Below are 23,154 nucleotides of genomic sequence, written 5' to 3' on the forward strand. Positions count from 1 at the left end.
GGTAGCTCAAATTACACTTAGCACTTTGACAGCTAGGGAAGTTAGGTGTGAAGGGGGATGGGAGATGAGTCAAAGTAGTACAATTCTGGCTTCACAAACAAAACTGCAGTTTAGACATTCTAAAAAGAAGCAGCAGTAAAAAGCACTTTGAAAGTCTGTTCTGTGGCATTTGCACTGTTTGTGTTTTAAGTAGTCATCGAATGGCATGAAATGTTACTTAAAACAGACTGAAAGGTAGCAGTGTAAACATGTAAAATCAATGCAGTGACAGGAGCTTTAGGAAGAAAGAGACCTGCGTGATGTAACTTTTCACAGACAAGCACTGCATTGTGGGAAACCTAGAGGCAGACTAAACAATCAGAATTATTTCAACATGCCAGACCCCATGTGGTTAGACTCAGAAATTACATATAAAATATGTAAAAATCTGTAAATAGTCCCAGAGTGGTGTTAAAATGTAGGAAACACCAAACCATGATGAAATAAATATGTTTTTTTTTTTTGGAGTCTGTGGGTGCAATTCTCCTTTAAACATGGACAATTGACTCAATTTTTATTATAGTGCTTTCCTCAAAGAAACAGATTAACCTCCAATCAAATATTAAACAAAAAGATGTAAGAATAGCTGAAGTACCTCTTAAATAAAACACATTTGCTTTATAAAAGAAACAAATGCCAATGTAAGTAAAGTATTTAAACATCCTGCAGATAGGCCTCAATGAGACCAACAACTGGTGTCAGAACCATGGCCTTAAGCTCAATGCCAAAAAATGTGTCTTCATCCCCTTTGGGGAAAAACCCGGTTCCCTTGAATTACCACATTGATGGTAGTCCACTGAACACAGAAGGCGTTATAAGAGATCTGGGAACACAGGTTGACAGCAACCTCTCTTTTGAGCACCACATTGCCACTGTGGTCAGAAAGTCCTTCTATGTGGCACATCTCATTACTAAGGGTTTTGCATCCAGGAAGAAAGAGGTCATTGTCTCCCTCTACTCTTCCCTCATTAGGCAAATCATTGAGTACAACTCCCCATTTGGCATGTACCTCACTAGACACCTGCAACAACTTGAGAGGCCGCAAAAGTGCCTCAGAGAAGATCCTAGTCCTTAAACACTTGTCCTATATGGACAGACTCAAAAAACTCCAACTATTCTCTGGCTTATATCGCCTACTTTGAGGCAATCTCTGCTTGACTTACAAAGCCATGTCTGACCCAGCTCTGTTAGAAATGCTACTTCTAAAGAAATCACAATCCCTCCACACCACATGCTCCTGAGACCTGGGAGCTGGGAAGCAACAATGCTTCTCACTGTCCTACCCAATAACAACCATAAGCAAAATTTAAATAAGTAAGGAAGTTGCAATATATACTAAATACAATACATTTCCACACATAGATGAAACAAAGACTCCCCAACAATATAATAGTAAAAGATCAACATGCCACAGTTGTAGAAAAACAAGATTTATAAACAAAAATGTTGCAGTAAAGCACATTTGTAAGAGAGAAGTAAACATAATTTTTGTGACAAAAATGCTAAATACACAAAAAAAAGCTTCAGTTTTGAAAATTAGCCTGTACTTCAACTTTATGTATAACAGCAGCTTCAGCATCATGCCTTCGTAACAGTTTTGCATCTCTGTTGCCTTCTGCATCTTCTTAACAGACTATTGTGAGTTATACCTGTACAACTAAACTCTATAAACATGGCAAAACATTTTGGGCAACTTCTTTGTGTGATAGCATAAAGTTTTTCAATTTTGTGTAGAGTTAACTGTTGACCCTGAATTACTAATATTTCTAATGTTCTCCAAAAAAAAAAAAAAAATCATACGTGTACACATTATTATAAATGATAAAAAGATAGATGTTGAGAGACTTTTATTTTTTATTTATTTACTTTTTTATTGTATTGTACTTTTGCTTTGTTGACTGGATTAATCCTACTAGACCAGCAGCAGCCTCTTTTCAGGGGAGACTCAAGGTGGTATTCACACTGACTAGGGGAAATTTGACCACCCCCCTTTTTTTTACATTCACCTGAGCTACCACCAACTCAGGTAGATGGGGCCTCCATATTTAACATCTCATTCAAATGACTTGAGGCAACTGGACCCATTGACAGCTACAGTGTGCTACAAAAAGCAAAATGTCTGTCACTAGCGGTGGTAAATGGTATAGGGCCAGCTCTGTATGGAGGGAAATGGGAAACAGCAGAAATTAGTGTTAAGTGGAAACAAATTAAGTTTGTGATTCAAGTTGTATCACACAAGTTTAAATAACTGCTTGATTTGAACAAGGATTGTTTCATGGGAAATACAGAGAACTGCGAGATTCTTCCACAAAAAAGTTTGAAAGCCATTGAGTCAGAACCACAGACAATAATACAAAGTAAGCAGGACATCAGTGTGCACAGCAAAGCTGCTGGAAGTTGTTTATTTAGCAGTCACTCCAGGAAATCAGTCATTTGCAAAAGGAAGTTTAGGATGAGTTCTCTGCCCTCATGCTGCTACAACTGAAGCTCAATCTGTAGAAACACTAAGTAGACCAAAGCTTATAAAGTAAAAGTGCCAAATAAAATGAAATGACTGTTTATGTGGATACATTTCAATTAAGTCCCCTACCTGCTATCTTCATGTCCCCTATTCGGATAATGTGAGGCCAGTGCTGCAATGTTTTGGCAAAGAAAGGATTGGTTACCCCAAGAATGACAGACGGCCTATTAAAAAATGGAAAATTAACTTTAATCAGTTAATATAAGAAAAACATAATTTTATAAAACGTAATGCAAAATAAAGTAATTTTAAATAATGTAAAATGCAGTTCACATAAACTTAATTTTAACCAGTGATAAATTACTATTTTCCAGTAACTTTCCAAACATGGCATAAATACATACAAAATCATGGTGCAAATTAAGCTAAAGCCCATAATTATGTTCAATCTTGCAAATTAAAATGCATCATTTTATATAACATATTAAATGTTACTTACGGGGCTTGTGTCCGTGTGGTATATTCCTTGAACTCTGTGTCATGAATAGTAAAGTATGGCCTAAAATCACTACAGTACTTCAGTGGTGAGATGCAGCTGTAGAACAAAAGCATGAAAATACATTTCAATGCAAGATTCTAAAAAAAAATTATTCTTTTTTCATTATGACATTCTATAACAGAACTACAATAGATAGTTAAAAACAGCTGCTGTTTTAAACATATTCCAGTTTATTTTGTACACAGAATAGTTCATGAACTTGCTCATTATAAAATGTTTACAAAATGAAAGTAACTATTACAACACTTGTAATTCTGGTATAAAACAAAAACCATATATAGATGGTACACAAGCTACAAGTACAGTTGTGTACACTTACCATAAATGTAGATGTTCGAGTGTATTCACTGTTGCAGTCCTTACATTTGGGTAATCTGCTGGCAGGTTGCCCTCAGTCGGCCTGAATATCAAAGTCTTCGGTCATGCGTCGGTTGCTGTCTCCTTTTCCATGACGTCAGGTCGTCAGGGTAATAAAACATGCAGCCAACACCATTTTATTCAGTTTTTCTTGCCCCAGATGTCAGGTGCCCCCCAAATGGGGAGCAAAACTGTATATATATATATATATATATATATATATATATATATATATATATATATATATATATATATATTTACATAAACCGCAATATATATGTAAATGCACTTTTAGCAACATAAGCATTACCTTCATCTAAAAGCAAATACACCACAAAGGCTTTAGAATATAGTGAAGGAAAGAGAAGTTCTAGAAAAAAGGGGGATGGCGGGTGGGTAACCCGGACTGCAACAGTGAATACACTTGAACATCTACATTTATGGTAAGTGTACACAACTGTACTATGTTCTTTGTGTTTCACTGTTGCAGTCATTACATTTGGGTAGAATCCCAAAGCTATGGCTGGGAGGATGGAACTAAATAGCATTAGGAGCGGCTATAAGGCCCTGCAGAACTGCAGTGGCAAAGCCTGCCCTGGACTTAGAGAAGAGAGGCAAATGATAATGCTTTGTAAAAGTATGAACAGAGCTCCAAGTAGCAGCTTCTAGAATGTCTTTGGTTGGAACTCCTCTGAGAAAGGCTGCTGAGGTAGAGGCAGCCCTGGTGGAATGTGATCTGATTCCTTTGGGCACCGGTTTACCATGAAGCAAGTAGCAGAAAAGAATGCAGTGGCTTATCCACTTAGAAATAGTCTGCTTTGATATAGCCTTCCCCTCTGATGCTGCAGCAAATGCCACCAGTAGTTGCTCAGACTTTCTTACAGATTTGGTCCTGTTTAAGTAGAATCTTAGTTGTCTGTGTACGTCCAATGAATGCAGAATCTGCTCTTCCTTGTTCTGTTGATTTGGGTAAAATGTTGGCAGGTGAATAGTTTGGTTAAGAGCCACACTGGATACCACCTTAGGCATAAAGGAAAAACTGGTCCTGAGGGACACCCTGTCCGGGTAAAAAGTAATAAAAGGCTCCACAGCCATGAAGGCCTGTAGTTCTGAAACCCTTCTTGATGAAGTGATTGCCAAAAGGAAAGCTGTTTTCCAAGATAAAAACTTTATATCTGCAGTAGCTGCTGGTTCAAAGGGAGGCAGGGAGAGTTTTTCCAGCACAAAATTGAGGTCCCATGCAGGGGTTGGTGATCTTCTGGTAGGCCTTAAATTTTTGGCCCCTCTAAGATACTGTTTTAGCAGAGGATGAAAAAAGATGGGAGGCTTTGTGTTGTAATGTGCCGAAATGGCAGAGGCATGGATTTTTATTGAAGAAAAGATAAGCCCTTGTCAAGCATCTCAGTCAAGTATTGTAAAATCTGAGGAATATTTGGTTTTGCTGTGTCCATTCCTTGTGCTTGGTTCCAAGCACAGAATCTCTTCCATTTATCAGCATAAGATTTTCTAGTACTAGGCCTTCTGGCTTCCAAAATGACATCCATCACAGATTTACTGAGAGGTGTTGTTTGAATAATTACATGATCAGCCATGCTGCCAGGTTCAGAGTTTGGAGCTGTGTGCGCAGAATTTGATTGTTCTGCTGAGACAGTAGATGAGGTATTTGAGGCAAGTACCAAGGAAGGAGTTGAGACATATTCCTTAGAATTGGGTACCAGTGTTGGCAAGGCCAGTCCAGAGCAATTAGGATCATTTTTGGTTTTTCCTGTCTGACCTTTAGTAAGACCTTGGGGAGAAGAGGCAGAGGAGGAAAGGCGCAAACTGATAGGTTTTTCCAACTGAAGGATAAGGCATCCGCTTTCCATGCTTGTCTGTGATAAGTCCTTGTGCAGAATTTGTCCAGTTGATAATTTTGGGGAGAGGCAAATAGATCTATGTCTGGGCTCCCCCATTTCTGTGTTACCATGCTGAAGACTTGTGGATCCAGTTTCCACTTGTGAGGGTCCATAAGGTTTCTGCTTAGATCGTCTGCCAGAGTATTTTCTTTTCCTGGCAGGAATTGAGCTTGAAGATGTACTTGGTAAGTCAAGGCTGTGTCCCACAATGCCATGGCTAGTCTGCAAAGGGGGTAGGAGTGTGTACTCCCCTGCTTGTTTAAGTACCACATAACCGTGGTGTTGTCCGTCTTTATCAGTAGTTGTCCTGGATGAAGCAAGTCCTTGAAGGCTGTCAGGGCATTCTGAACAGCTAGCATCTCTTTCTGGTTGATATGCAGATGCATTTGTTTTGGGGTCCATATGCCCTGAATGCATCTCCCCATCAGGTGGGCCCCCCAAGCATAGTCTGATGCATCTGTAGTTAGGGTTTGGGTGGCAGGGGGTAGAGTGAATGACCGTCCCTTGTTTTGGTGACATGCCTCTGCCCACCAAAGGAACTCCTGTTGTAGGCAGGGAATGAGAGGAATCACTGTTTCCAGACTGTGACAATGTTGACTCCATAAACTTTTTAGATACCATTGAAGTTTCCTCATATGCAGTCTTGCATATGGAATTAGTAGAATGCAGGATGTCATGAACCCCAAAGCCTGCAGAATTTGTCTTGCAGATAACTGAGTTTTTGTTGCCATCTGTTTGAAGTATACAGTCAGTTGCCTTTGTTTGTCTGGCGTAAGGTAAGCCATCTGGGCAGTTGTATTCAAGCTTGCACCCAGGAATGTAATTTTTTGAGAGGGTACCATTTGTGATTTCTTTTCATTTACTGTGTACCCTAGGCATGTTAGAACCCTTTTTACAAATGCCAGATGTTGAAGAAGAATGTCCCTGTTTTCTGCTTGAATGAGACAGTCATCCAAGTAAGGACAGATTTGTATGCTTCTTTGTCTGCAAAATGCAATTACTGGTGCCAGGCACTTTGTAAAGACCCTGGGTGCAGTAGATAAGCCAAAGGGCAGTGCAGATAATTGGTAATGCATAAAACCTGCCTTGAAGCGGAGGTATCTTCTGCACGATTCCCTTATTGGGATATGCAGGTATGCCTCTTTTAAGTCTAGAGTCACTAACCAAGCGTTCTTGCCCAGCATGGGCAGTAGCTGTTGTAAAGTCAGCATTTTGAATTTTAGAATGTCCAAGAACGTGTTCAAAATCGATAAGTCCAGTACTGGGCGCCAGGCATGGTCTTTTCTGGGTACGAGGAACAGTCTTGAATAAAAAACTTGTCCTTTTTCCTGTTCTGGTACTGGTTGAATAGCCCCCATATCCATGAGGGACGTAACTTGTTTCTGAGCCTCTGCCCATTGATTTTGTGGCAGATCTGGCCAACCATTTGGAATTGGCAAAGTATGGAAATGAAATCTGTACCCCTGGGATACTATGTTTAATACCCACTTGTCCTGGGTAATTAAATGCCAATTTTGAGCATGAAGTGCTAATTTTCCCCCCAAGGGGGCTGCCAAAAGATAAGTGCTTGGTGATTGAAGAGGGAAGTCATTGAGTCTGCTTACTGTAGGGTTGTGCTGTGTTTCCTCCAGATTTGGAGGTAGAGGCACCCCATTGCTTTGACCTGTAGGAACCCTGTGACTGGTATCTAGAGCCTTTTGAGTGCCTGGATTTGAGTTGAGAGGCTCTGTTGGACACAGGAAAGGATCAATTTTTAGTAGGCCAGTGCCTACTGAATCTTGGTGGCTGCACTTGTAAGAAATCTTTTACAGTTTGCATAGATTTAGCTTCGTCTTCCATTTTCTTTAAAACCTCTTCTGCCTTATTACCAAACAGAGTATCATGCTGTAAAGGTGCATCCAACAATTTAGCTTTAACATGATCAGGCAGATTTTGCTCCTTGAGCCAGGCATGCCTTCTAATCACAGATCCAGTAACTGCGGCCCTGCAAGAGGCCTCCAAGGAATCAAAATCACTTTGCAAAGTATGCTTTCCAACCTGTTCTGCTGCATGCAATAATTCCTGTAATTTTTTATTTTCCACACAATCAGAAATCAACATCATTTTGTGTTTCAATAGGCCCATAACATCCTGTTGATATTTGAGCATATGAAACTGGCAGTTTAAGGCCCTAATTGCCAAGGTTGCAGACGTATAAACCTTCTTTCCCTATCTATCCAGGGCCCTGGAATCCCTATCAGAGGGGGGTAGGATTTTTGGCTGTAGAGGCCTTTACACCCTTGGGACCCTGTGTGATAGTTTCACGATCAGCAGCAGGATTTTTGAATAGAATTTTGTGGGAGTCATGAACCCTATAATATCTGTCTGGCTTACTAGGAGCTGGAGGTAGGGAATCAGGAGTCATGCTTGATTCCGAAAGCACATCATCAACAATGTCTAATACAGGAGGTACAGCCAAAGGCCTATGCTGAGGAAGAAGAAGGAAATCCCTAAGACTCTTTTTTGATTCAGAGAAATCCTGACTCTCCCAATGAAAATGTTCCCTTAAAGTATGCAAGGTTTCTCCAAAAGAATAATCCTCAGGAGGAGATGCAGATGGAATGGATTCTTCTGCATCTGAATCCTCATAGCATGGTATAGAAAATTCCTGATCAGAAGAGGAATCAGAAGAAACCTGATCTGAAGAGTCATAATCAGTATCTTGCCTAGGCCTCTTAGCAGGGTGGTTTGGGAACCCCTGATCAAGGTAATTAAGTCCTCAGCCATTTTGATCATCTGTTTTTTAGGCATAGGGGCCTGAGCACGTGGCTCATGCGTCCGTTTTTTAGACTTAGTTGTTGACTTTGTTTTTGAAGCTGGCATCGGTTTTATATAAAAATGTTGAGGCCTGAAAACACCCTCAGAAGCCGGTGCCTGCTCAGTGTCTCCGAACCCATCTGAGGGAGAGACATCCACAAGTTCAATACTCTGAGAATCTCGCGGCATACCGGACTCCACATGGGTCTCGGTAGAGGCCTGCGACTCAAAAGTAGAGGGTATCAAGGGCTGCGAAAGCGCCTCATGGCAAACCGGCGACTGGCTTAGGAGAAGCTTCGTCAACGGTTTTGGACCGCGACGGTTTGTCTCTGACTTTTTCTTTGCGTTTTTTGTGTACTCCAGTAGTCAGATTGCTATCCGACGACATTTCAGGATAATTAAATCTGGATCCAAAATATTTTGAAGCAAAAAATATACCAATGCTTAATAGTGCGTTGGTTAAATCTAGCACAAAACCGACAACAAGGCACGTTATGATCTGGGCCTAGGCAAGGAATACAGTATAAATGAAAATCCTTATGAGGTATTTGCTTCCCACAAGTAATGCAATTGTTAACTTTTAATGACATCGGTAAGGAGCAAGAAAATGTTTCCCCAATGGGGTATTTAGCTTTCATTGAAGACTTTGGTTCTGAAACTCGAATGCGAAAATTTCAGGACTCGGCCGACTGGCACTTGCGAACTGCTTCTGCATCGGGCACCGCGCGGCAAGAAAGACTGAATAAAATGGCGTTGGCTGCATGTTTTATACTCCTGATGACCTGACGTCATGGAAGAGGAGACAGAAACTGACGCAGCTTTGAGTGTAATCGTTTTAATTTTGCTTTCACTTTCACTGTTTATTTCTTTACCCACATTAACATTTTTTAATTTAAGGGTGTTTTTTTGTAAAGGAGAGGAAAAGGGAAAAAGGATAACAAGGGAAAGTGTGTCTGTTGAGAAGGAAAGAGTGAGTAATGAGAAAGGAATGATGGTGAGACAGTGAGAGAGAGAAAGAAGGTTGATGGAATGAGAGAGATAGAGAGAGGAAAGTGCAAGGATATGGCAGGGAGGAAAGGATGAATAAGATGGGATAAATGAGGAGGAGAGAGAAGGCTGATGATGAAGTGATGACAATGGAAAGGCTGCTGGTCCAGATGGAAAATGAGGAAATTTAGGAGAAGTAGAGGTGGAGTTTTAACCGTTGTTTGAGTGGCATTTCGATATGGAAGAGAAAAGGAGTGAGAGGGAAAAGGTTTTTGGAGATAAGGGTGATTTGCAGAGTGGCAGAAAGAGGGTATGTATAAAATACATCAAACACAGTAGATTGGGGATGATTTTATGGGTGGATGCAGTGGTGGGAAGGGAGGTGGAAATTAGTGATGTTATTAGTGGTTCAGCGTGTTGAGGATTGGCAGGGGACAATGTTTGCTCTGATGTTTGATGTGAAGTACAGATGGGAAGAGGAGAGAGAAGAGAAGGAGTACCTTTGTGGAGTTGTGAAGAAATATGAGGTTCAGTGTAATGAGAAAGTGGTGTGGTATTGTATGTGGAAGTTGGGAAGGGCAGAGAAGTATGTAAGAATGGTACAGGAGTGTACGAGGGTGTGGGGTAGTATGGGAAAGGTGTACAGAGTGAGTGTGAGTGTTAGTGAGGGTGGGGAATTAGTGGGATCACAGTCGGTGCAGGTGGAATTCTTGTCAAAATGGGGACATGTTGGCTGACAGGACAAGGTCAGACAGGAGTCCCCGTGGACTGACATTATGACAGATGGAGATGATTTTGTAGGGAGTGTAGGGAACACAGTTGAGAGAAGTGGAGAGAAGTGGAGAAATAGAGGAGAGGAGGAAAGGAAAGCAGAAGAAAAGGCAGAGAGGAGAGAATGTGTGAAGTGAAGGGAGGACAGGAAGAGGAAAGGAATGAAGAGATGCAGAGAGATGGAGGAAGATGTGAGATACAGAGAGCTTAAGCTCCATCAGTTTAAATACTTGGTGTGTGAGTGAAGTGAAGAAGAGAGTAGAGAGAGGTGAAGAAGGTGAAGGTGAGTACAGGTTGGAGATGGTGTGGTGGAGAAAAGAGTAGTGAGTGTAAGAGTGAAAAGGTCTACAGAGTGGAGAGAAGGTCTAAGAGATGTATAAGAGAGTGAGTTGGAGTGTATGGGAGATGCAAAGGTACAAAGGTAGAGCTAGTGAGCAGAGCAGAGTTAAAGATGTTAGATAAAAATACGGTGATGGACAGATGGACAGGATTAGGAATAAGTATATTAGGAGGTTGGCCCAGGTTGGACGGTTTAGAGAAAAAGAAAAGAGGCAAAGAAATGTTAGTTTGGATTGTGCTGAGGGATGGTGGTAAAGAGGAAAGGAGGTAAGGATGCTAAGGATGGAGCTGCCAGGCTGCCAGGTAAGAGGAAAACAGGAAGGATAAAGTTTATGGATGTGGTGGGAGAGGGCATACAGGTGTGTGGTGGTGTGACAGCAGATGCAGAGGATGGAGAGAAATGAAACAGATGATCCTCTGTCTGTGCCAAAAAAGAACAAAAAAAAAAAAGAAAGAAGATTTTATGAAAAGTGATAATTGTTCTACGGCTATATTTTACACTCGCGAGTAAACATACCCCCACTGTGGTGGAAATGGGTCTCTTGTGGATCAGCCTACTACCTTTGTAAACAAATATAAATTAAAAAAAAAAAATATATATATATATATATATATATATATATATATTTATATATATATATATATATATATATATATATATATATATATATATATATATATATCCACACAGACAGAGTCTCAAATGATTTAATTTTCATTTAGAAATATTTAGACTTAGACTGATAGGGTAAAATGTGCATGAGATTTAACAGTGTATCAGCAGCTACTCAGAGCTATGTTACATCAGGATACACTGAGCCAGCTACTTAAACAAGGTTTGTCTGGTAAAAGGCCATTTTTTGTCTTTCGTCAGTAAAACAGACAACACCAGTTTTAAATGCCTTTTGTTTCTTCCATACAGTATCTTGGCTTCCTTTGCACACCAAACTAAGCTGAAGAACCTTCCTCTTTCTTAAACTTTGAGAAGCACAAAAGAAGTTAAACAGATGAATTAAGACACAGATGAAACCATCTTAGGCATAAAATAAGGTGTCTATTTTCATAGACACTTTGCGACTGAGGAACACAAGTTTTTCTACACAGCAAAACAGTTCTGCAGCCACCATGAAAATCATTTTTTTTCTAACATAAAGCATTAAGACCACTGACAAAGAAGAGTTCTAAAGTTAATTTCTCTAGCATAAACTTCAAATTCTAGGACAGCAAAGTGGAGATGCTATTCAGATGTAACTAGGGTTGCCACCTTTAAATCCTTCCATTTCTTGACAAATAAGCCATGCCCCTGCATAATGAAAATACATTCCTTGCCCAAGGGTAGCCACATGCCTTTTAGCAAGCTCTACCCATAAGCACCAATTTTTAAATGATATATACAAAGACTACATGGAAAGTATTAGATGATATAGATCCCTAGGCAAAGTATCCCATGGCACTCCCCATCCATGTTTTCTACTGTCACATTGCCATACACCCCAGTGCTCCCACGTTTACTTACCATCCTTACCTCCTCATATTATTCAGTTTACTTTTCTACGTTTCCTCATGCTTTCTCTTACTTTTTATCTTTTTCTTACATCCTAACTGGCCAAGACTGCACTGAAATGACTGAAGTGGAAACTATTCAATTATGCTGGGAGTCTGAAAGCCACTAAGCTCCCAAAAGCTAACTAGTTTTAAATGCTCATATTTTAGAGCTTTCTTCCACAACCTTTGTCAAATGATGTTGAAACAAAAAAAAAATGACTAAGGAAAGATTTTTTTCTTTCTTTTTTGCTTTTTAAGGAAAAAACAGGTTATGTCCAAGACCAATGACAAAGTAGTTACCACAAAACTTGAGTAGTAATTACCCATAAACTGATAATAAAATTCATGTGAGGGCACACAGGTCAAATCTGAGATGATTACCTTCCTTCCAACACCCCCCCCCCAAAAAAAAACAGTGACTTCCACTGTACCTGTAAATTTAGATGAAAATGAAAGGACAAATGAAAACAGTCATATATTTAAAGTTGCTGCTGTCAAACAACTACACAACAAACCTCCTTAGCCTGAACACCGAATGACAAAGACTTTCTGGGTATCCCTATGAAGTCAAACTAGAATGAAAGTGAAAGAACATAAATAGGTTGAAATACATTGTTGTGCTTATCGCTATCAACTGTACATTGACCTATATACACATCAGATTTCAATTGTGAAAAATTCTTTCCAATGTGTTGTTCCACCACAGTGCACTGGCCCTAGACAAGGTACAATGACATTCAGGGCACACCTATGAGGTGTGATTTTTGAGAAAGTTAAAGAAATAATAACTACACTGTTCCCAGACAATACAAGCTATAGCAATCTTTGTGCCTACTGCTGAATACGGAGTGATTTAGACTAGGTGGGGCCCCATTAAGACAAATATACAGCCAGGAATGATGGGCCCCAAAAGTTCTGAGGTTCTAGATGTCCTATAATGTACTGTATACCTTATTTTTTCACTACTCAGGAGATGTATGTATGTACCCATCAATATTACTTTCACAAACACTCATACAAAAATGAATGCTTTCTAAAAAATGGGAGTACCTGAATAAAACACACAGACAGGGAGGAAATACAGACTTCACACAAATGGAGATACAGCCAAGTACTCAGAGAGGGAGAAAAGTGCTGTGAGATGGCAACTCTGTGTCACCGTATCAATGATAAGCTCTCTTCACCCAAGACTGGACTAGACAGTCAAGAGGAGAAGGTAAACACTTGCACCACACCACACTCAGCACATAGTCCCTCAAAACCTACACCACCAAAACACACATACAGAAACACAAAACACACACCTACATTCGCGGAGGCTCTCAGTAAAAACCTGCCCAAGCAACAGGGACCTCCTAAGCAGAAACACAAGCAACCTCCACCCCCCAACACAACCCAAATGACACATAGCCCACAAACTCAGTGTGCCATTCAACCACAGCCCATAAGGCATAACAACGTACCCAACACTCTAGTCATAGGTGACTCTATAGTCAGGCACACTGATGTTCCACTCACCAGGCTAAACAAGGAGAAAGTTACTGTCAGCTGCCTGTCGGGTGCCAGGATCCGCCACATAACGCATGCACTCAGGTCACTCCACAACAAGTACAAATATGACTCTGTCATTGTCCATGTTGGTGTGAATGACCTGATACTACCTCCTGGACTACATGAAAAGGGACATGGAGGAGCTGTCCGATCTTGCAGCCCAGGCAGGTATGACCCTAGCCCTGAGTAGCATCCTGCCATCACCCAGAATGATACCACAGTACAAGGACAAAATGACTGACTTCAACAATTGGCTAAGCTTCTGGTGTCATTCTAAGGGGATCCAGTATCTGTCTGCCTGGGATGACATGATCGACAAGCCACAATGCTTTGCCAGAGATGGCCTGCACCTGTCGTCCCTGGGATTCCGGATACTGGCTATGGCTCTAGCCACCCCTATAGTGCCTTTTTTAGGCAAGGTTCAAATGACAAATTCACCACCCTAACAGGTACAGGCAAGAAGAATCTGAGGGTATTGCTACTCAATGCTGGAAGTCTAAACCTCAAAATGCACTCTCGAGGCACTCCTTAAAATGGAGAACATCGACATCTGTGCAGTGACAGAGACCTGGTTCAAGGCTCCAGAGAGTACCCCTGCATTACCAGGCTATAATTCATACCACACCTTTCGGCCACCTAACCTGGACCGAAACACTAAAGGCGGAGGCGTGTCCATATTCATTAAGGATATCCACACCTCCAGGCTAGTTGCTCAGCATAATGCATCTGAAATTATCCAAGTGCAACTAACTCTGGGCAAGACCGCAATCCAAATTGTAGCTTGCTACAGATCCCCCACCATGCCCCAGGATTCCCACTCCTCATTTCTTAATACACTGGAAAATATTAGAGTACAACCTAACACCCTAATAATGGGCGATTTCAACTACCCTACCATTAACTGGGAAAACTACTCATGTACCAACTCTTGTGCTCAACGTTTTCTGGAATTCATAAATTCCAATGCCATGGATCAACTTATCCACACCCCCACCAGGGGCAGCAATATCCTAGACCTGGTTATTACCAACATGGGCAACTGGTGCTCCACACCAGAGGTCAATTCCTCCTTGGTCAGATCCGACCACAAGCTAATCACCCTAGACATCCACATCCCTCCCCCACCCCCCATTAGGGAAACCACAGTAAAGAATTTCTCGGAAGCCAACTTCACGGTTCTTAAGACAGAAGTGGCAAACTTCACGACACCCATGCTGACGGACAATAGAGGTATGACTGCTGAGTCCTACACAAATGCACTTTATAAGCACTTACATGAGTGCATGGATCGTGCAATCCCTAACAAAACAAAGATGCTATCCTCCAAAAAAAGAAGCCAATCTGGTGGTCCCCTGCTATAAACAAAGTCTATAACAGAAGAAAGAAACTGTTGCAAAAAGAGTAGAATCCCATGATTGGAGAAACTCCCTGGTCAGCCTCAGTAAGAAGCTGAGATCCCTCATAAAATCCTCCAAAGCTAGTTATGAAAACAAAATCACCACTGACTCTAAAGACAACCACAAAGCATTCTATAGCTATGTCAAGAATCTCAATGGCAACACTCAGATCTGCTCTGAGTTACAGCACAATGGCACTAAATATACAGAACCAACTGATATTGCCAACATCCTGGCAGATAGGTTCAGTGCTAACTTTACCCCTCTGTCATCCCCTAAAGGGCCCATCTCTATACCAGAAGAATGCAAAGTTCCTGTAATCATGGCTGCACAGGTAAAAACACACTATCCAAAGCCAAGAACACAGCATCCATGGGACCTGACGACATCCCAGGCTGTGTTCTACATGAACTACAGAACGAACTGGAACCCCACCTAAGAATCATGTTCAATCATAGCCTCACCTCAGGCTATGTGCCCACTGAATGGCGCACAGCAATAGTTATCCCACTCCACAAAGGGGGAGCCACCACAGATCCGGAAACTACCGCACCATTAGCCTAACGAGCCTGGTCTGCAAGGTATGGAGTGTACCATCATGGAACTTATAAATAATGACATTGGTAATCTCCAAACTCAGGACCCCACCCAGTTCAGGTTTGTAAAAGGCAGATCATGTCTCCTAAACCTGATAGACTTCTTTGAAGCAGTCACCAAAGCCGTAGATGAGGGTAAGGTGGTTTACACAGCCTATCTAGATCTTGCCAAGGCTTTCGACACCATCCCCCACTCTGGAATTATAGATAAACTCACTAACCTAGGTATAAATTCCTATGTCACAAGATGGGTTGCCAACTGGCTCGCTGACAGAACCCACACTGTGAAAGTAGCAGACTCCAAATCCAACTTCAGACCAGTGACAAGTGGAGTACCACAGGGTTCAGTTCTGGGTCCTCTCCTGTTTGGTATCTACTTCTCTGAAGTACAGGGCAACACAGAAGGTCTTTGGCTAACGAAGTTTGCAGATGACTGCAAACTAGGAGCCATAATCAAAACTCCAAAAGATGTGGACATCCTACAAAAGGGCCTCTCTCAGACAGATGCCTGATGTCAAAGCCATGGCCTCAAGCTCAATGCCAAAAAGTGCATTGTCATCCCTTTTGGTAAAAGCTCAGTACCCATGAACTACCACATAGGTGGTAGTCTACTTAACACCGAAAGTGTCATAAGAGACCTTGGGACACAGGTGGACAGTAGTCTCTCCTTTGATAATCACATCGCCACAGTAGTCAGGAAATCCTTCTATGTGGCACACCTCATCACAAAAGGTTTCTCATCCAGGAAAAAGAGGTCATTGTTCCCCTCTACTCGTCACTCATTAGACCCATTATAGAGTACAATGCCCCTTTTGGTATGTACCTCACAAGACATCTACAACAACTGGAAAGGCCACAGAAATACCTCACAAAGAGGATTACCAGCCTCAAAGAGATGCCCTATGCAGACCGTCTCAAAAAACTGCAGCTTTACTCCGTTGCATATCGCCTACTCAGAGGCGATCTCTGCCTAACACACAAAGCTATGTCAAACCCAGAGCTTTTAGACATGCTCCACTTAAAGAAATCCCAATCCCTACGAGCTACATGCTCTAGGGACCTAAACCTCGTCACCACAATAAACAGAACATGCTGGAGGGATAGATTCCTGTCCCAGAGACTTCCCATACTCTGGAACAAACTACCTATCTATATCAAACAAAGCTCCTCATTAGCACTCTTCAAGAACAATCTTGATGATTGGATGGAAGAAAGGACATTCACCCCGGGGATCAATTCTGTGGCTCAGCTCGACAGTGGCACAGGAAAATAATTTTCTTGTGTGGCGAAAGCCAGGGTACATTTGGCTCAGCTTATATAGGCCCTAGGTCCAATAGCCTAGTACCTACCTATGAACCTATGAACCTATGGTATGATTAGTTTCCCATGCATCTTGTCCATTCCCCTAAAATATCCAAATATCTACTTATTGTGTACAATGCTGACATTTGACAGAGATGGAAAGTAAAAAAAAAAAAAAAGCTATGGACGACTTGCTGCTTTTATATACATTTACATACATTTCACGCTCCTGACACATCCAAAAATATAAGCCACAGCAATGATGGTTTTTAAACTGTAATTGAATGCAGATAGCAAATCCAAGTGAAATAGTGAACATTTAAAGAAATATACCTCAGAAATGTGTTTGCTTTCTCAGAATGATTCAAAATATATTCCAAGTGCTCTTTATAACTGGATTTCCTGACAGAAAACCTGACTAGCGGATTTCTCGACAGAGAGCCTGATTTCCTGACTGTCAGGAATTTTCCTGACTGTCAGGAAAATCTCCTGACAGGTGGCATCCCTAGATGTGACAAACACTTGACAATGCATGACGGAGATGAAAGAAAATTTTTAAAGACATATATAGTTGAAACTAAAAAAAAAAAAAAAAGATGTTTTACTGATGAATAACAAATGGGTCTAATAGAGGTTGTGTAGATAACTTAATACTTTACGTGGCAAGAAAATGACTCAGAAGATAATTTCTCGAGCCAAGAAAATGATCCAGCTTAACCATGTAGGATTATCTGGGGGATAGTATTCAAGCCCCCTTCAAAATGCGTAAGGCACAATAAAGCATACTGTCACTTTCAAATTAAGAACAAATACACCAGCCATAAAGGATGAAAGACTTCTGACAAAGATGTACCATAGACTTTCACTGTGGAGAAAGCAGTGTTTTCGAAATGGGAGGTTGCAATGGAGGGCAGAAGCCATCTAAACTACTGACGGGATGAAAGTGCTAAACTGTTTCTGTAATAAAACGTTGCTGCTTGCTCATACTGGCACATTTTTGTTTGCTTATACGTTTTCTTATTAATATCAGCTGTTAGCTGTTGTGTTTAGGGTAGAAGGTTAACTTCATTCTAAAGTGTGACCCAACTAGATGTAGCAAGAAGTAGCTTTACTCTGTCAGATTTTGCTTTGAGCTATGGTTTCTGAATCAAAAATATTGAGAGGAAGGTAAACAGCAGAGCTTGGGCCAAAAGAAAGGCAAAATAATCTTTCTCTGATGCCTTCAGGTGATGCCATATACAGAAAATGTTTGGAGTATGGTCATGTACTGTGGTGAATCTTTCCAGTGAAGTGCAGAATAACTTTCTGTGCAGCTGCCATATGTGAACCAAACAACTTTCTTAGTTCACCCAACAGAATTTTTGTTCCCTGAATGGTTCGCTTGCATGCATATTTATTCTGTGTTAGATGGTTTATAGCAACAGTATGTTCTGGAGTACTTCTGTAAGTACAAATACCATATTAATGTTGTGTAGTCTATGACAACCTAAGTGTCTTGGGTGTATGTTTCAAATCAGCTGTTTTTAAAGATGGGTACAGCATTCTTTTAGTTTTATGGTTCATAGATTCATAGGAAAATACTAGGCTAACAGCCCTTGTGGACCATTCTGAGCCTAGCCAACTTCCCCTTGGTGAAAATCAGACTATGTACCTAGTATATGTGAGGTAAACATCTTGATTTTTTTCAGGTACAAAATAATACCATCTGGAAATGAAGCCAACTTTTCTTTATCACCATAACAATTACATGCGTGAATTTCGGAGTCTCTTATTTTCTTTGCCAGTGTTACTAAATATAATACAGATAACAAGGGCGGGGGCACTCCTGCCTGGTTCTTCTGTTCAAAATGAACTTGTCAGAGAGGATCGCATCCAATTCCAATTAACCTTATTATGGTGTCAGGGAATGCAAGTCCCTGCTCATAAAGTCCGAGCTTACTCTGTCAAATGCTTTCCCTGCATCAAGACATACCAGCAACAGTGGCATTTTCTTACAATCTGTTTCCCTCTGGATCATCATCGTTCTACTGATGTTGTCAAATGTTTGCCTCTCCTCCACTAAACCACAATGATCCATATCTGTCAATTTTGGCAACACATTTGCCATTCTTTTAGCCATTATAGACAAACAGTTTATAATCATGACTTAAAATTGAAATGACCCTATGTGAAGCTGGATTTGATGGGTCTTTACTGTCTTTAAGTATTACAGCCACCACAGCTTTCTTCCAAGATGTTGGTGCTTCTCCTCCTTTTAAAATACAGTTAAACAAAACCTTCCAGATCTTTATCACTTCCTTATCTCCTAGCTTCTAAACATCCACCTGAATGCCATCTACTCCTTGAGACTTTCCTGTAGGTTGGTTATACAAAACCATGTTCCTCTCCTCTCCACCTATCCTAACTGTTAATAATTGAGCCTCATCTACCTCTAACCTTGGCATATTTAATTCTTCCATAAACATTTCCACTTGTACTCTTTCTTGATTTCCACATTTCTCTGTTTTACACAGATTTTAATAACATTTCTGAAACATTTCTAATACTTCTACAGGACCTCTGGTTATTTTCCTTGTTATAGGCTCCTTAAGCTTGGCAACAACCCTTTCTACTTTCTGTTGCCTGAGCCACTGTACTAAAAGCTTTTGTGCTCTGGAGTTATCAAAAAGTTGTTAGCAATCTTTCTAAACTCATGCATATTATCAAGGTAGTCCCCTATTTTCTCTTTAGCACTCTGCAACTGTGCCTCTTCTTGTACTGTTCCCCCATTCTGCAATACTTTAAACTTTGTGAGCCACTCTGAATAATTCTTCATACTTAACATTATTTATTTTTATTTTATTTCTACCCTACTCTTAATCTTCACTTTCATTTTATCCCACTACATAGCTATATTTTCTGAAGAAATTTCTATCTTCCGTAATAGCCTCCAAATAATTTCCACTACCCATTCCTTAAGTTCATCTCTGCTCAACAGATAGGCAGGGAAACCCCAGTGTCTCATTTTTATTTCATTACCTTGCATTTTTAATTTAGTTATTATTGCTGCTTGATATGAAAGCTATTGGATAGGTATAACAATTTTCAATTATATGCACATGTTCCTGTGAAATATAATGTCTGTCTAGCCTAGTCCAGTTTTTGTACCTTGGATGTAAATTCTTTCCAAGCTCCTACTACTGAATTCACATCTTCCATACCAACTAATTTTTATAAATTTCTTCAAAAATCTACCCTCTTTTGTTATATTTTCCTTTCAAGGTCCCTCCCCAATGTATCCTCACTGTTGCAAATTAATTTCAGGTCCCCACCTACAAGAAATATTCCCTGCTGAAAGCTGATTATTTCAACCAGAATTTATTTTAAGCTCCATTGTAGCAGTTTTAGGTGGAATATAAATACATGCCAACATAACACTCCTCCCTTGCCAGTAGCCCCTCACTACTACAAATCTTCTCCTCTTCTATCACTACTGAAGTCCCTCTAGCAATTAATACAAGTATTCCCCTTTGCTTTGTCCCAGATATTCCACTGAATAACTGTCCTGAAATCCTTCCTTTATCAAATTCACATGCTCAGTTCTTTACAAATATATCTCCTGCTGCATAACTATTTGCAATCTGAATTTCTTAATATAGTTCACTACTCTTTTTTTCTATAATATGTGAGATCATCTGCATTCAGAGATAATATGGAAAGTGTTGCTATTACGATAAAAATATATTATTCCCACCTTTTATGGATAACAGCTTTTTAAATGTCTAGTTACAGCTTTTGCATCAGATGCATACATTAATGTTTGGCAGATTGATGTTTTACACAGTTGTTTCTTGTCACATCCACAGTGGTGCAGTAGTTAGCGTTGTCACAGCAAGAGGTTCTCCGGTTTGATCCTCGGCTGGGATGGGGTGCCTTCTGTGCGGAGTCTGCTTGTCCTCCCTGGGGTCGTGTGGGTTTCCTCCGGGTGCTCCTGTTTCCTGCCACATCCCAAAGACATGCTGTAGGTGGACTGGACATTCTAAATTGGCGCTAGGCATGAGTGCGTGCATGTGTGTGCCTTCCATGGAAGGTTGGGCACTGGACTGGCAACTCAACACTGTAAAACTTCACTGCCAATCATGAGCGGACAGGTGATCCACTGTGGCGACCCCTAACTGGAAATAGCCGAAAGAAGAAGAAAGAAGTTTCTTGTCATATCCATTTGAAGCTATTTCACATTTTACAAGACTTTGTTTTAATGAAAACTCTCAAAAAACAAACACATCCCCAGAAATCCCCATACCCTATTAACAATACAAACACAAAAAATTACGTACATCTTTAAATAATGATGTTTAATCCTCTGAAGAACAATTGTCCCAGCTTGACAACTACACTCATAGACTTTAACTGACCTACAATGAAGGTTATTCATGCTAAGATGCATTGTACAGCCTGCATTTCTATTTACACTAACTGCTGTCTTGTCTTATCTTTATTCCTCTCACAGATGTAGAAAACTTGAATGCTTTCAGAAAATATTATCTTTTAGTCATTGAAAGAATTCTGCTTTTTATTGCTGTCTTAGCTTGTCTCTGTAGAAAAATGAACAACAGATGCAGTTACCTTTTGCTACAAGCTTCCCATGTTGCACTGTGAACATTTATTTGCTAAAGAAAAACGTTGTGTTACATTCATTTTTTTATTTATTTGCTTCCACTTAAAATGCTGCTAGATTAAGCCAAGGGCCTTAATTCAGACATTTCCCTATGCAAATGTAAGAAAAAACGGGTCTACTTCTATTCGCTGACAGCCCATTTCACTGAAACCCATTTCGTTGACAGCTCATTTCATTGACAAACATTCTAGGGGGCTGCATGTGGGGCTGTGCCCCACACCCCAACTATATATAACAACTCCACAGTCGCACAACAGTGGGGAGGGGGTCAAAACCCAGGTTTTTGCCTTGAATACTTTTGTCAATGAAATGAGCTGTCAACTAAATGGGTTTCAGTGAAAAATAGAAGTAGACCCAAGAAAAAACATATAAGTTTTACTTATATAATGTGCTATTTAGTTTTACAACCACTTCCTCACCTCACCAACCTAAAGTGACATACTATTATCTTAAACATACTTGAAACAAATAGTAGTTTTATAAAACACAAATCTGATTTTATTAAGAAACTTAAAGATGTTTCAGTATCTCAGTATGACTTATTAGTGACTTTAGATATTCAGTCACTTTACACTGTAATACCAAACAGAGAATGTATGGAGACAATGAGGTTTGAATTACTGAATTCTAAATTGTTTTCCAGCAATATGATCAGTTTATTAATGGAGATGCTTGATTTAATTTTAAGCTTCAATTTTTTTGAATTCAATGGAATTTTTTTATTGTCAAACTAATGGTGTAGTGATGGGAGCTGCTATGGCTCCCAGCTATGCAAATTTACTTATGCAAGGCTGGGAAAAAGTGAATACCAAGTGTTTATTTAATGAGTATCATTTTTTTTAAATGTTTTATTTATGACATTTTTTATGGTCTGGAGAGGGGATGAAGAAAAGTTAAAGGATTTTTTAAAATATCTTAAGAGTCTTTGTTCTTTTTTACATTTTACCTGTGAATATATCTTTATAAGTATCAATTATTTAGATGTCACTGTATTAAAGACGGGAAAACCTAATAACTAAAATATATAAAAAAGAGGTTCAACGCAACACTTATTTGCATTTTAGTAGTAAGCGTTCAAAAAAAGCTAATGGGAACATAGTCAAAGGTCAGTTAGAGAGTTAATAGTCCGACCAAGAGGGAACAAGATTTTTATGAGGAAGGTGCAAGTCTAAGTAATACGTTTATAAGTAGAGGGCACCCAGAAAGTGTGGTTACTAGATCCTTTGTGGAAGTCTGTAATATGAGGCAATCAAAAGTATGTTTCCAAAAGGAGTTGAGTGCTACTGATTATCGAACTTCCATGAAATTAACAGTGGTGACCAAAAAGCTGTTAAAGGTATCATTAGAAATAATTGGAAAATCATTAAGAGTTGTCCTGACATTAACAGATTGATAGGAGCTGAACCTGTTTTTGTAAGTAAAAAGGGCAAAACTTGTAAAAAACATTTTCCAGGTGAAGCTTAATAAACCTTAGGTGTCAAGTAATAAGCAAGGAATGTTTAAATGTTTTAATTGTACTTTATGTACGTTTTTATATGTTGAATACAGTGAGGTTGTTCATAGGTTCATAGGTAGGTACTAGGCTATTGGCCCTAGGGCCTATACAAGCCTAGCCAAAAATGTACCCTGGCTTTCGCCACCCAAGAAAATTATTTTCCTGTGCCCCTGTCAAGCAGAACCACAGAAGTGATCCCAGGGGTGAATTTCCTATTACCCATCCAATCATCAAGATTTTTCTTGAAGGGCATTTGTTTTTAATAATTACAAAATCAAAATCAATAGGAGCTTTTCTTGTAAATCTAGATTTGCTGTTTATTTAGTGTTAGGCAAATCTTGTTCTTTTTATGTTGGCCGAATGGCCAGAGAGTTGTATAAACATATTTATGAGCATAAATATGCCGT

At 40.0% G+C, this 23,154-nt stretch overlaps 1 protein-coding gene across 2 annotated transcripts in view; it reads right to left on the bottom strand.

Moving 5' to 3' along the window:
* The window catches only part of DENND6A (DENN domain containing 6A), a 1,110,795-nt gene that overhangs the window by 446,495 nt on the left and 641,146 nt on the right, over positions 1-23,154 (bottom strand). For both annotated transcript variants that reach the window (XM_044078774.1, XM_044078775.1), the window contains exons 11-12: positions 3,000-3,095; positions 2,630-2,724 (exon numbers count right to left, since the gene is read on the bottom strand). In XM_044078774.1, coding sequence (XP_043934709.1) covers positions 2,630-2,724; positions 3,000-3,095 — 191 coding nt within the window. The remainder of the gene's footprint in view (positions 1-2,629; positions 2,725-2,999; positions 3,096-23,154) is intronic.

Source organism: Protopterus annectens, chromosome 7.part1, assembly GCF_019279795.1.
Source record: "Protopterus annectens isolate FY-2018-M chromosome 7.part1, PAN1.0, whole genome shotgun sequence".
Taxonomy (NCBI): Eukaryota; Metazoa; Chordata; order Ceratodontiformes; family Protopteridae; genus Protopterus; species Protopterus annectens.